Source organism: Balaenoptera musculus, chromosome 1, assembly GCF_009873245.2.
Source record: "Balaenoptera musculus isolate JJ_BM4_2016_0621 chromosome 1, mBalMus1.pri.v3, whole genome shotgun sequence".
NCBI lineage: Eukaryota > Metazoa > Chordata > Mammalia > Artiodactyla > Balaenopteridae > Balaenoptera > Balaenoptera musculus.
In genome coordinates, this window is record NC_045785.1 from 14352003 (window position 1) to 14367159 (window position 15157).

Consider the following 15157-nt stretch of genomic DNA (forward strand, 5'->3'; position numbering starts at 1 on the left):
TTTTCCAAAGCCCTCCTTAAAGGACCAGCAGCCTGCAGAAGGATCCCTTAGCCCAAGGGTTTCAAAGGAACCCTGTTTAGGGGACCTGGGTTCTAGCCCCTACTGTGCTGTGTGACCTCAAGGGAGCTGCTCTCCTTCTCTGGGCCTCAGTTTTCTCATCTGTAAAATGGTCATGGGTATGTGGGTGGGGGTAGAGAGAAAAAGATAAAACACTGAGGGACGAACTCTCAGAAGGTCTTCTTCAAAAGACACCAGGCACATTTAGTCATCTGGGATGACAGGGGAACGACGTCTCCTAGAAGCAGGGGGATGGATTAAATGACCTCAGAGAGAGCCTCAAACCCACTGGGCCCACCAGGGGGTATGAGGAAGGCACGGGTGTGAGGGAGAAGGGGCAGGTGGGGCAGTCAGGCGGGAGAGGTAAGGTGAGCAGCCTAGCCTCCCCAGCTCACTCCCCGACCGGTGTCTAATCATAGGCCCAGACCTTGACGGGGGCGGGGGAGGCTGAGGCCCCCATGACGGCATTGACCTCTAACCTGGCAGCTATCCCTCTCACCAGGCAACCTCCCCTGTCCCCCAACCTGATGTCAAGACCCCAGGCCCGTAGTACAAGGGGTCTGCGGTGGACAGAGGTGGGGCCCTGACCCTGGAGCCTCCAAGTCCACAGGGGGTAGAAAAAGGCTCTCAGCCCCATACTCACAGACACACGCGCACACCCACGGGCTCACGCATGGGCTCACAAAGCCCCAGCAGCAAACAAAGGGCCCCCCACCAAGGCCTGGCATTGGGCGGGGGTGGGGGACAGAGACCCCTCACAGCCCTCCCCTGCCTCCAGCCATAGGGAACAGAGACCAAAACAAGAAAGAAGGGAAAGAGGGAAAGGAGAGAGGAGGAGAGACAGCAAAACAGAGCAAAGAGAGCCAAGAAGGCCATGAGGAGGGAGGTAGGCCAGGAAGGGGGAGAAGAAAGAGCAGGCAGGCCAGGTTCTGGCTGTGTCCTGACTCCAGCCCGGGCCTGGGTTGTGCACCAGCATGGCAATCTCAGCTCCAGGTCTTTGCACAAGCTGTTCTCTCTACTGGCAGCACCCTTCCCCCTTCTCTTCCACTCTTACTGGACCTTCAAAACACAACTCAGCTGATGTCTCCTCCAGGAAGCCTTCCTTGACTGGCCCTAAGCTGGCTCAGCTGTCTTCCAGAATCCCTGGATTTCAGGCACTACAGGGTCCCACCAGGGTCCCGCCTAGTGCTCCAAGGCTCTCTCTCTGGTCCAGTGTTCTTCTGACTTTGCAACAAGCTTTCCCCACATCTATTCCAGTCTCAGTCTCCACCCACACCCTGCCCCGGGATGGCCTTCTTCCCATTAACCACAGCAGGCGGGGACAAAATGGGGGTGCCAGTGGGCCCCGGGAAGATGTACCAACTCTGCCCAGACAGAGGCCTGTCTGCTGGGGAATTTCACAAGGTCCACTTAGACCCAGCTCTTCCCCTCCCCCTAGACGGCAAACAGATGGCAGCGAGCCAAGAAACTCCTTAAATAACCCAAGTAATAAAAATGCCAATTAAGAGGGTGGAAGGCAGTGTCTCCACTGCGGGGGTGTCTCTCCATCGCGCAGCAGATGAGCAGGGGGCTGTGTGCACCTGCACATCCTGAAGTCAGAGCACGCAGGCCAGAGAGCGCTGAGCAAGCATCTCAGAGCCGCCCCGGAGACAGCCCCGACCCAGCGCAGCCCAGGCCAGGGCCCCAGTGCCACCGGAGTGCCCCCTTGCTCCTCTCCCCAGGACCCCCAGTCTCACTGAAGAATCATCATGGCACATATATACACTACTATGTATAAAATAGATAACTAATGAGAACCTACTGTATAGCACAGGGAACTCTACTCAAGGCTCTGTGGTGACCTAAATGGGAAAGAAATCCAAAAAAGAGGGGATATATGTATACATATAGCTGATTCACTTTGCTGTACAGTAGAAACTAACACAACATTGTAAAGCAACTATACTTCAATAAAAATTAATTAAAAAAATCATCACAGCAGCTGCCAGTGTCTGAGGGCCGTCACCTCAGTCCCTTTCTCATGCCACCCATGCAATATGCCTATCCATCCCCATTTTGCAGATAAAGAAGCAAGGACTCTCTCAAGGTCACGGAGCTGATAAGCAGTGGAGACACTCTTGGACTCCTCTCTTCCCAGCTTCCAAGTTCCACACAAACACTCTGCTCCGAGCTGTTTAGTTCCAAAGGTTTTTGTCCTTTGACTTGGGATCTAGGGGAGATGTGATATAAAGGCAAGGGGAGGACAAGACCTTTCATGGAACTTCAAGTAGCCCCAGGTTGCATGGGAATTTGGAAAAGAAACAGCAGTGTGGGTGTGGCCCAGGGCTTCCGATCACTTAGTCACCACGGGCACAGCACTCAACAGTTTATAAGATGCTTCCACAGGTATCACTTAGCTTAATCTTCCAAACAGCCTCATGAGGCCAGATTTATTACCCCCATTACACAGAAGGGAAAACTGAGGCTCAGAGCAGGAAAGCTGCTTGCAATGCACATGCCCCTTCCTGGGTACCACACAGGATAAGAGGTTGGATCTGGAGCCTGACTTCCTGGGTTCGAATCTTGGCTCGCCGCTTCCTGTCTTGGCCCAGCTTCCCTCAATGTCTCTATGGCTCAGTTTCAGCATCTCTAAAATGGGCTAATGATAGTATCCAACTCATAGAGTTGTTATGAGGCCATATAAATTAAATATTCGTAAACTGCTTTGAATGGAGCCTGGCAAAGGGTACACGGTATATAAATATTTTTTAAATTAATTACTATTTATTGTGCCTCTAGTATGCATAGGCACTACTTGGGCAGGTACTTGTCATGTGACATTGTCCCATTTGCCTGTGTCCCCAGACACCGAGCTCCTGAGGGCAGGGGCTGTGTCTGCTTCACCCCGGTGCCCAGCATGGGGCCTGGCACACGGTGGGTGCCCAGCCACCATCCAGAGAACAGAACCTTGGTTTCTCAGACACCCACACCCAGCAAGCTCATCTTCCCCAACAAGAGGCACAGAATGACTGTAACAAGTTCCCTATAACCTGGCAAAGTTCACAGCACCAACCGAAAGCAAAAGTCAGACCTGAGCCCAGGGTGGAGGCCAGCTTCCCTCCGGCCACCAGAATGTCTACTGCTCTCTCCTGCTCGTCATCAGGCAGTGAGAGCCCCTGACCACTGCCCTGGGAGTGCTCAGGCACTGGGTGTGACAAAAGGAGCACTGAAACTTAGAGTCTGAGACCCACATCCAGTCCTGGCTTCGCTATGTGACTTGGGGCAAGTTAATTTTCCTCTCTGAGCCTCGGTTTCCATCGTGCAGGGTTGTCACAAGGTTTAAATCAGATCACATGGAAAGTGCCTGACAGGTAACAATTCGTGTTCCTAGCTCGCCATCCCTTCCCCCACCCTCACCCCCAGGTCTCCCAGCCTAGATTTGCCACCCCAGGAACTCCCCATCCCCAGAGCTCAGTCCTCAGAGATCAGGGGGGCTGGCCCGCCCTCTATGGCAGCCCAGGAGGCTCATCTGCTTGCGTTGCCAGTGATTCATTGGCTTCGTCATAAATAATTACTCTAAAGTCACAGCCGGAAGTCTTCCCAGCATGGTGGCCACCTCCTGTTCCGTCACCAGCCCGGCAATATTGTGACAGGCGCCGGGGAGACCCACACCTCAGCCTGCCTCCCGCCTGCTTCCTCCACCCTGTGCCAGCTTCACCAGCCTCCAGGCCGCACGAGACGAAGCCAGCCTGCGTCTCCGCCGGGCAGAGCACTGAACTTGGGGTCTGGAGACCCAGGCTGGACTCACTGGGAGATCTGGGGCGGAGTTCTTCACCCTTCTGAAACTCGCATCTGTAAAATGAACAGAATCAATCCTACCTCTTGGAATTGCTCTAATAATTAAATCTCACTTATTTAAAGAATTCATCAGAGCTTAGCACGTAGTAGGTACTCACTTAATGGTGGCTACGAACTCACTATGATTTATTTTATTTTATTATTATTTTTTTAATTTATTTATTTTATTTTATTATTTATTTTTGGCTGTGTTGGGTCTTTCTTTGTTGCTGTGCACGGGCTTTCCCTAGTTGCGGTGCACGGGCTTGTTATCATGGTGGCTTCTCTTGTTGTGGAGCACGAGCTCTAGGCTCGCGGGGCTTCAGTAGTTGTGGCATGCAGGCTCAGTAGTTGTGGCTCACAGGCTATAGAGCACAGGCTCAGCAGTTGTGGCGCACGGGCTTAGTTGCTCCGCGGCATGTGGGATCTTCCCGGACCAGGGATCGAACCCATGTCCCCTGCACTGGCAGGTGGATTCTCAACCACTGCACCACCAGGGAAGCCCCTCAGCTGATTCTTATAACAACCCTGGGAAGCAGAACGCATAAAAAAACTTATCCCCATTTTATAGAGCAACACATCAAGGTGCAAGAGATTAAATGGCGTGCACAGAATCCAGATCACTCCAATAAAGTTATAGAGACGACAGCGTTCCTAGGGCACTGGGCGAGCCCATCTTCCCAGTGTCCCCATTCCCAGGTGGGCAACAGGAAGCTTATCTCACACCCCAGGCAAGCCAGGACCACGACCTAGACTCCACAGGGCTCTAACTGCCCCCTGCCACACCCCAGGGGGCTCAGCCAGGCCACAGGCCCTCAAGGGAATCTGAAGCATTTGCCAGATTTAGTATTGGGTGACAACTACTCTTGTACCAAGAACTAGAGCAAGAAACTACATCCTGCCCAGAAAGCCAAGCATGGGTGTCCACTGGGGTTGGGAGGGCACTGCCCTGGCAGGCAGGCGGCAGCATCAGAAATCTTCACCAGCCTCCCACCTGGCCTGGAATCTTCTAAGCACCTCTTCTAAGCACCAGTCCTGCCAAGAGGCTTCACAACCCCCAGATGCTGCCAGCAAGGTCATGGACTACCCTCTCCCCAGGTCCAAGCCCCGTTCTTGACTTCCGCCCACCTCACAAAGCCACCACTGCTCACCCCTTCTGCCCTGTGAAATCTGGCTGTGTAACTCTTGGAACTTCACCACCTACAATGTACTGGAGCTCTGTGAGCCCATTTACTGCTCTCACAATGTTGGGACACAGATCTCAGCATCCCCCTTTTCCAGATGAGGAAACTGAGGCTCAGAGAGGCAAAGTGATAGCCCAAGCTCGTTCAGCTTTTAACTCCTGCACTGGCGGCCCAGCATGTGGCACCAGGAGACAGGTATTCATTCAAACCTGTTGAACTGATGTGTTGGGACCGGAGCACGGGTCTCCTGACTCCAGGTCCAGACCCTGCCCTCCACAAGCTGCAAGTCCGCCGGATGTAGAGTCCATGCGTGTCGGTTATTGTGTCAACCCAGCCTCACTGGGGCCTACCAGCACGCAGCAGCTGGGCACAGAGTGCCCCTCACTGCACAAATACTCGCTCAGCATGGACTCTGCCCAGGCCCTGGATGGGTACTCTGTGTAGAAGACGAAGAAGACAGACCCGGAGCCGGCCCCCAGAGAGCTTACAGTCAGTGGAGGGGGCAGATACATCCCAGGCAGTTACAGTTCAGGGTGTACGGTCCTGTGATGGGGAGGCAGTGGGTGCTCAGGAATGCCCGATGCAAGAAAGTCAGGGGAGAGCAACGTATCCTGGTCCTGAGGGAACAACAGGGCTGCCTCCTTCCCTGCTGTGGGCCTCCTGCCATCTATGACCTGGGAAACAAACAGAGCGCCAACCGGGTTGCATCTCATCAATGTGATCGAAAGCTGGGACTCCACATGCAAAGTCCGCAGCCTCCGGTATCACTGACACGTGGCATGGTTCAAATCAATTCCCTTGGAAGTTCATGCATCTCTTGGCAGCAAAGGATGTGTGCAAGTTCTGGGTCTACCCTTCTATGTCTTTCAAATACAGACACGTGTGGGGATGCAGGCACAGGCTTGGAGAGAGAGCCTGAGAGCGCGTGCGTGTGTGCATATGTGTGTGTGTGTGTGTGTGTGTGTGTGTGTAAGTGTATGTAAGCTGGTGGGGCCCAGGGGCCTGTATCCGGTGGCCAAGGCAAAAGCCCCGCCTCAAATTCCTGGGAGAAGGAATCTTCAGTGTCAGCTGTATCCCTGCTTCCTGCTTCCTGTTTCCTTTTCTTTTCTGGGACCTCATTCCCCTCCTTCTAGCTTGAGGCTCTGAAAAGCCCTCCCAAATTTGTTCCCAAAGAGTCTGCCAGCCTAACCCAAGAGACTTGGAATACTGAGGAGCTAAATGAAGGCGGGGCGGGGTTGGGGGGCGGGGGGCGTGTTTCTTTTAAAGGAGGTTGGAAGAAAGGGCGGAGGGTGGCCAGAGATTCCCGGAGGCACAAATCAACCACTAAGAGTAGGAAGAACAGCCTCCTTAGATGCTGGACAAAGAAGTAGCCCTTTCTCCCTCTGCCCCCAGCACCATCTCAGGCGCCTTCCACGGGACAGAGAGCGACGACGGGTCCTGAAATGGATGTGTCAGGCAGACCAGCGCTGTGCTGAGAAATCCTTGTAAATGAAGGGAACAGATATTGCAGGGGCGGGTTGGGGCGGGGGAAGGGCTCTGGGATGGGAGACGTCCCGGGAGCTTCATGTGTCTTAACACAAGAGCTTATTTACTCCTTTCCGATCCCTAGGGGTGTTATTCTCCCTCTTTTACACAAAGCAGTGGCTCAGGCAGCTCAGAGAGGCCAAGCAACTGCCCATAGTCACACAGAGAGTGGCAGAACCGGGATTCAATCCCTTTTTCCACCATCCCAGGCTGCCTCCCAGGAAAATCAGAAATAAAGAATCCATATCAGCAGCTTCGGAAACAATGGAAGTGGCAGGGAACGAAGCCCTCTGACCAGCTTTCCAGGGCAGTCTTGTGGCTTTGGGGCACTTAGGGGCCAGCACCCACCTGCTCAAGGGCCTCCCAGCTCCAGCTGGCTCACCCACCAGCCCTTTTTGGAGCCCTCCATTCGGGCCAACAGCCCAGCCGCTTCCGGCTCATGATCAGAAATAGCTGTGACAAAAGTCCCTCCTATCCCTGAAAGTGGCTTTTTTAAAAATGCTTAAAGGCAGACACATAAAAAGGTGGAGAGAATTCTGCCAAGCCCCAGTGGAAGGCAAATGATGCGGGCATCACCTCAGGGCAGGAAAGAAAGCTCTCAGTGGCAGACAGAAGTTCTGCCTGGCTCGGCTTTGTGGGTCAGCTCCCTCTGGGCCTCAGTTTCCCCATCTCTAAAAGGAAAGTATTCAGCTGAATCAGCGATTTCTTTCTTTCTTTTCTTCTAAACTGTAAAACCCTGGTTTCCAATCGAATCTCCCTCAGAATATTAATCTGAGAATCATGAAAATGGAGCTGCTGTGTTTGATGTTGGCCGAATCCTAGGTGGTCAGCCCCCCGGACTATCCCCAGAATCACCCCAAGACACCCTCTTCTAGACTCCAGGGCTCCAAAGAGTCCACTTGAAAACCACTATGCTAAATGATCACTGTGGTCCTCCTGGCTCTCAAACAAAGCTCCAGGGAAAACAAACCGAGACTTTCAGGCTGACTGGAGTCAGGGGCACAGACACTCAGCAACTTGCAAGGGGAGGGAACAAAACCAGCTGGTTCCAAACCACACGGGGCCTGAGGCAGGAGAGGGGGAGGCCCGGAACAGAGAAAGGCCAAACTGTCATCCCAGGAAGCAGAAAGAGCAGCCCTGAACTGGGCCCCTCCAAGTCACAGACCGAAATGTAGAGCGAGCTGGCAGGGATCACCTAAAGGAAACGTGTTGTGTATAGGTGGGGGACCTAAGGCTCAGAGAGGGCAGGAATTGGCCTGAGGTCACACAGCGCCTAATGGTAGAGCCAGACCTGGAGTCTGGATCTCTAGGATGCCCATTTAGAAAACTCTCTGCCTGTCTAAAGTTTATCTAGTTTCAGTAGGAATCTCCCAGGGAAAGGCCCCCCAGCTTGCAAACTCAGAACAGGATATTTTGGTGGCATGACTGCATGGTGACAGGGTAGAGATGTTTGTTTTGGTTTTCAAATCAATGCTTGACAACCTTGTCGGCTACAGTTTCAGTGACCACATTTCCCTCATGGTAAAGAGCTCAGAGCTGATTGGACCAAAAGGAAACCAAAGCAGGAGTGATCAGGGCCAGGGCCCAGTCACCGCAGGCCAGGGGCTCTGGTTTGGGTTGGTGTTTCCAAAGCACGGATCCTGTAGCACTGACAGCACACAAGATGATGTGACGTAGCACACAGGTGACTTTTTAAATTTACATTTTATTGACTATGTATGTGAATGGATACACAAAATGTGGTCTACCCATACAGTGGAATATTATTCAGCATTATAAAGGAATGTACTGCTGATATAAGCTATAGCATGGATGGACCACACAAGCATCATCTAAGTGAAACAAGCCAGACACAAAAGACTACATACTGTATGATTCCATTTATATGAAATGCCCAGGAAAGGCAAAGCTATAGAAATAGAAAGCATATCAGTGGTGCCTGGTCTGGAGTGGGAGCAGGGATTCACTGCAAAAGGGCAGAAAGGATCTTTTTTGAGATTATGCAAGTGTTCTAAAACTGGATTGTGCTGATAGTTGCACAACTCAGTGGACTGGCTAAAAATCATTGAATTGTACACGTAAAATGGGAGAATTTTATGATATGTAAATTATACCCCATAAGGCTATATAAAATATTTTACATAAGTAATAATATGGATGGTGGTACATGAATATGGCCACAGTTCATGGAGGTGGAACCCCAAAAGTCCCCAGCTTGGAGAACACTGAGCTACACAACACAGGTTGCCCTTTGGAGAAGCAGAATGAACATCTCCAAGGCTGCGAGTTCCTCCAGGTGGACCAGAGGAAAGCCTGGAACCTTTCCTTTCCCGGCACAGGCTCCTTCTGTCGGTCACTGCTTGGGGCTCCATGCTAGACATCCTGGAAGGATCTGAAGCCTTCAGTGGCCAAGAGCCCAGGTAAACACCTTGGTCTCATTCTCTTATGAACAGGAGATCAGAAGTGCGCTGGGAGCTCAAACTCAGATTTACATATTGTCAAGGCTGGGAAGACCCTTTGAGATCATCTAACCCAGTGGTTCTTAAGCTTTTCAAAAAGCTGATCATATGCCTGCCCTCTTCCCAAAAGAAAATTCTTATGAGAAACCCAAATACAGAAACAAGTAAAAACAGAATGTTACTTGTATAAATTTATATTGTAGGCTCAACGATATAACAGTTACCTATTCTGAATTCAATCCATGAGGTTGATGAGGCTATTTTGATCCATTAACATTTAGAACTGGGATTATGGATGACAGGTCCACCTTCGCTTTAATTCTCTCTCTGGTTTTGGCTGCAGAGTATCAAGAAAATCCTGACTCACACAGATTAGTAGCTACAAACGGGACCAGCTTTTAGCAGTTTGCTTTGTAATCTCAGAGTACTCTTCCGACAAAGAGAAGGCAGGGGAAGGCTCTAACCTGAGGCCAAGTACTAACAAATCAATGTTAAGTAGACTTCCGTTAGTTAACAGTAAGAACTTAAAAGTGACTGAGCACACTTTTATGACCATTTTAACATTTTTTTAAATATTAACTTTTATTTAATATTCAAGGAACTGCCTAAGGCATCTCTGAGGCAGCCGGGGCCTTCAAGGACAGTTCTAGACCACCCTCCTCTCACTTTTACAGATAGGGAAACTGAGGCTCAAAGAAGGGAGTAAACTTGCTTTGAAAAAATCCAACTTGAGCCCTGAATCAACTTCAGAATAGATGCGTCTCCCCAATTCACAAGAAAAGAAAAAAAATGGGGGAAGAGAAGGTGCACACACACCCCAGAAGGGCGGGAAAAGAGACACCCGCACTCCACCTGTCTCAGCAGCGCCCATGTCATTCCAGGCCAGTCCAGAAGCTGACATCACACCCCACACCCTGGGTGCAACTTGAACAGGGCATTGCTCAATGCCGACCCATCTCCCTCTAAGACTGGGCACAGTTTTTTCATCTCCTTAGTAGCCAGGTCCAAAAAGCACACACACAGTAAAACAAACACAGCGCAAGCCTGGGGCATGACGACACCATCAACAGTGGCAGACAGAAGGGCCCATCCCTCCGAGTTTCACCATCGAGAGCAAGTGCCTGTTTCTCTGCCCCACCCCAAGGAAGCTGCCCACTAGGGGCAGAGAGGTGGCCTCCCCATGGCGAGGCACCAGGCCATTCTCAAGTCCTCAGGAGAAACAACCAGCCCAGAAGAGTAGCTTGTCTCCCCGCTACTAGGTCCAAGACCTACCCCCAGGAAGCCAGGCCCTGCATGAGAGACCTGATTCTCCAGGCAACTGCTCCCTGACAGCTTGACAAAACCAATCATCTTTAATAATGTCAAGTTGATTACTTTATACCTTCCAAAAAGCATCACCAGCCTACTCACGCCTTGTGCAACTGTGGATGGATTTTATTATTCCCATTTCTCTGATAAGTAAACAGGCTTCCGAGTGGTTCAGTGACCACTTGGTTCAGCCAGTGGTTCTCACGGGCAGGTAATGGAGCTGGCACTTGAACCCTGCCCAGTGGCCAGCCTGCCAGTAGAGGAAAAGGAAGGAGACCCATGCCCAGCTCTCTCTGCTCATGTGAGCGCTAGGACTCGAGGAATGGAGGAAAGATGCTTCTCAGTGCATCCTCCAAGCCCTGAAGTTCAGAGCCACAGCTCCCAATGCAGAGTTGCCCATGCCTGGGACAGCAGAGGGCCCTGCCCCCATCCAGGCCTGAGATGCTACAGACAGACCCCTCTACTCTTATCAGAAGGCCGATTTGACAATACTGTCAGCCAGGTTGCAGGCAGGAAGCAATGTCAGTTTCCCAGCTAGGTAATCTGGGCTGGGCAGGAATGTGCTAGCCAGTTCAGCAGGCAGTCTGCGCCACACTCCAGCCAGAGACGGTGGTCTGGGTCCATTCAGTGCCCAGTCTTCCAGCCTAAGGTTATCTCCTTCTGTGGGCCTTTAGGGCTGAGTTTGTTGGGGTCCAAAAAACCATGAGAATTGGGGGTGGGGAGAAGAGAGGTGAAGGTAGCTGTTTCTAAAAGCTCGTGGCCAGTCTGATGTAGGTCTGGTTATCCAGCCCAGCCAGCTGGACCTTACAGAGCTAGACCAAGACAGCAGACCCTGGCCTCAGTGGACAGATCCAACCATTCTTAAACACATGACTTTTTAATTCAAGGAACAAGAAGCCAGTGGATTACTTAAGAGTTATTTCTTTTCACCCATTGACAGAGGAGAGCCCACCTCCTACATCCTTGGGAAAATACCTAAACTGGAAGACAGACTAGCCGGGAGTAGTTCACATCCTGGCTTCACCACCTATTAGCCAAGCCATCTTAGGCAAGTCACCGGCATCTCTGTGCCTCGGTTTTCTCATCTACAAAATGAGGATAAGAATGCCCCACACTTTGCGTTGCCATGAGGATTAGACGAGATCACGCAAAACACCAATGGTCATTATGTCACCTACAAAACAATGTGCCTGGTCCAGTGACGGAGCGGATGTGTCCCCCACCATAGTTAGCACCCGCTCCCATTCTTGGAACTAGATAACTGAGTTTTCCAAGCGTGTGTAGGGCGTTCTGCAAACACAGCTTCCAGCCCACCTGCCAGGACCAGCTGCCGCCCCCGGCCCCTCCCGAACGCACACATTCCTTGGTCGCGGAGACAGGGAAGACCCCCCCCCCGCCAGCCGGGAGTGCGGGGGCAGGAGCGGGGCCCCACTCACCTCCGCTTGTACTCGTCGCGCTCGCGCTTCACCTTGGCCAGCACGTTGTAGAGCGCGCGGATCTCGGGGGTGATGGTGTCGATCTGCACGCCCACGCCGTCGGGGTGCACCCACGACACGCCGGGGCCCTGCACGGTCTCCACGCCGCCGCCGCCCGTGCGCCGCACCTGCGTGTAGCTCCAGATGGTCCCGGGCAGGCGGCCGTAGTGCTGCGGCTGCGAGCCGCCGCAGGGGGGCAGGCCGCCCAGGGCCGCGGCGTTGGCGTTGGCTCCGGCCGCCGCGCCGCTGCCGTGCCCGCCGCCGGGCGCGGGTGGCTGCAGCAGCTCGGGCCCGGTCTGCACGGCCTGCTCGCGGGAGAAGGTCTTGTAGCGCAACCTCCGCTCGCGCTCGCTCTGCTGCTGCTCCAGCTGCTTCTCCAGCAGCCGGTTGCGCCGCTCCAGCTCGTGCACCTTGGCCAGGAAGCAGCGGAAGCGCACGTTGAGCCCCTTCAGAAGGTGGATGTTGGAGCCCAGGTCGTCCCGCAGCGCCGCCGTCACCGGCGATGGCCCTGGCCCGGCCCCGCCGCCGCCACTCGCGCCGGGGCAGGTCCCCCCGGCACCGCTCGGCGGGCAGCCGAAGGCCAAGGCCATCTCTCCGAATATCAGCGAGTTCACCATGCGCCGGCTGCGCGGCTCAGGGCCCCGGGCCCGCGGCTCCAAGTGCGGCTCCAGCTCCGGGCAGGGCTCCCGGCGCGGCCGGGCCAGGGAGGGCGCGGGATCCAGCGCGACGGGCCGGGCGGTTCCAGATGCGCGCCAGATGCGGCCTCCGCAGAGACGGCGAGCCGGACCGCCCCCGGATATGGGCGCCGAGGCGAGGAACTGGACTCGGGCCGCGGTGGAGGCCGCGGCGGCTTGCGCGAGGTATCGAGGATCGCTGGTCCCGGCGCCGGGGCTGTCAGAGACGCTGTGGAGGCACCGCGGTATTAGCGCGCAGAGGACTCTCAGCCGGCACTGCCCCTCTGCGGCGGGCCCCGCCCACTGCAGACACAGGCCCAGCCCCCAAGCTCGCCCCGCCCACCCCGCCCTCCTCTGCGGCGCTCCCAAAGCTGGAGGCAGGGTCCCCGAGGCCCGCAGCGCCGGGCCCCGCCCACGGCCCCGTGGCTCCTCCCATTCCCGGGCTCCACCGTTTTCTCGGCTCTGTGGACTCGCTGTCTGCAGCTTTGGCTCCGCCCAGCTCCGGGCTGGACCACTCCCTCCCCTGAGCCGCGTCCTGCCGTCCAGCCCGGCTCGGATTCTTTGCCCGGGGACACAGACCGCAGAGCTGCACCAGGCACGCGGTTAGGTGGAACCGCCGCAGAGCCAGCCCGGCCTCTTAAAGGGGCAAGCAGCCTCGGCAGCGCTCGTTTCCTCCTTTAGGAAGTCCCCTCCCCCACGTCCTCTGTCAAGGAGACCCCGCTTCTCTTCCACCCCACCCGAACTCCCCGGCCCCAGATTACCACGGGGTGAGGGAGACCTCGGCCTGGAAGAGCCGGGGAACCAGAGCCTCCGAAGGTGCATCCGCACCCCACCCCCACTCCAGCCTGGGGCGGCCTAGTTCGACCTTCCCAGGATAAGGCAGCGCTTCCAGCGGCAGGTCCCCCACGCGGTGGACCCGGGAGCGCTCCTCTACCGCTTGCCCCCCGCCTCTAACTGCGGGCCTCGTCATCCCGAGATTGGCTGGGCAATGCCGAGCCCGCTGGTCCTCGGGTCCAAAGATGCGCCGCACGGATGGTGGGGACAGGAGTGGGGAGACTGAGCGAAGACCCTCCCGGAATGTGACACCCGCAAGCTCAGCCTGGGCTACTGCCGCTCCCCCGCCCTGAATGACCACCTCCCCACCACCGCACACTCATACGCCGAGATGCAGCTGACCCCAGAGCGGGTCATCGAACTGCTTGGGGGGGCAGCTTGAGGGCAGAACAGGTATAGAGGGCGGAGCCCACCAGAGGACGCATTCATTCATTCATTCATTCACTCATTCATTCAAATCTGTTTTCAGATTTACCACCGTAAAGACGAAGTTCTCCAGTCTCCTGGTGTCTCTTAAACCGGTTTGCAAACATCTATGGTTATTTTTTGAACGCTAATAGTAGTTCCCATTATTGAGTGCTAAGTATATGTCAGGTGCCATAGTTGTTATCCCGATTTTACAGAGGTCGCTGAGACCAGAGGAACAGCTATCCATCCCCAAACACATGCTCTAACCGGCCTACCGATGCTGGTGGCCTCTTGTCCATTTCCCCGTTGGATCCTCACCACAAACCTCAGAGGGGAGGTAACCCGCACCTTTGAACGCCTGCGGCTTGCACTGTGTGCACATAACCAGATATGTGACATGTTCCACATTCTTCAGGCTGCATTTTTTGAATTGCAATTTAATTTTTGTCTTGTTATTAACTTTTGTGTTTGTTCCATTTCTTTGTGAGTAAGCTTGCGGGCAGGTACCCTGTCTCACAGGGACAATGGCTTGGTGTTCTCAGTGACAGAAGAGACACAAAGGAGACACAGGCATGCTCTGGGGTGAGGTTGTGGCTGTGATGTTAGTCGGCTGTTTTTGATTCAGTCACAGGAGCAAACCCTCCCTAGGTTTCCTTCCCTCAACCCCAGTTCCTTGCTCCCTTCCGAAAATAGGCTCACCTTTCCAACATTCCAAGCTGAAACTCACCTGTCTTGAAACATTTCTTTTAACCCAACCCAATGTGGTCACTGCTCTTCACTCTTTGTTCTCTCCTCTCTTGGTGATTTTCTTGTTTATCTAACCTAAAGAATCAAAACCCTTTGCCTTAAAACAGGAGTTCACGGACCCTGGGGGGGATGAGGATAGAATTCTGAGAGGTCCATGCCTCAGAATTATATCTTTATTTTCACTAATCCCTAAATGGCATTCAGCATTTCCCTTGATCATGAATGCAGGCAACAAGTAGAAGTCCCTGTGATTTTGTCACTAATAGAAATCACAGGTATTTTCACCTCACCTTCAGTTTCTATATATCTCAAAGTATCATTTAAGCTACCACACTCTGAAATTAAGATCATATTCGACTCACCAATAAATCTTACTTAATGTATTAACACATGTTACTATATCACAAAATTTTTTAGTACTTTGATAGCTGTATTTTAGTAAAATTGTTTTCACTGTTGTCCGAATGCAATTTTTAAAAAATTATTATGAGGTGGATCCACAGGCTTCACCAGATGCCTAAGGGACCTTAACCCACAGAAAGGGTTAAGAAGCCACACCTGGGGAGTGGTTCCCTGCTGTCTTTTCTCTGAAGGATCTGTCCTGCCAACAACATTGCCCTGGAATTGGAGTGTGAAGCCCTCCTGGAGGGGTGGGGTGGGGTGGGAGGCAC

The 15157-nt window shown here is 53.6% G+C and overlaps 1 protein-coding gene across 2 annotated transcripts in view; it reads right to left on the minus strand.

Moving 5' to 3' along the window:
- The window catches only part of IFFO2 (intermediate filament family orphan 2), a 50545-nt gene extending 36580 nt beyond the window's left edge, over window positions 1-13965 (minus strand). Inside the window, exon 1 of one of the 2 annotated variants that reach the window (XM_036853761.1) lies at window positions 11785-13965. In XM_036853761.1, coding sequence (XP_036709656.1) covers window positions 11785-12440 — 656 coding nt within the window. In that variant the 5' untranslated portion in view covers window positions 12441-13965. The remainder of the gene's footprint in view (window positions 1-11784) is intronic. The other variant, XM_036853769.1, reaches the window with a different exon arrangement.
- Between the last annotated feature and the right edge of the window lie 1192 nt (window positions 13966-15157).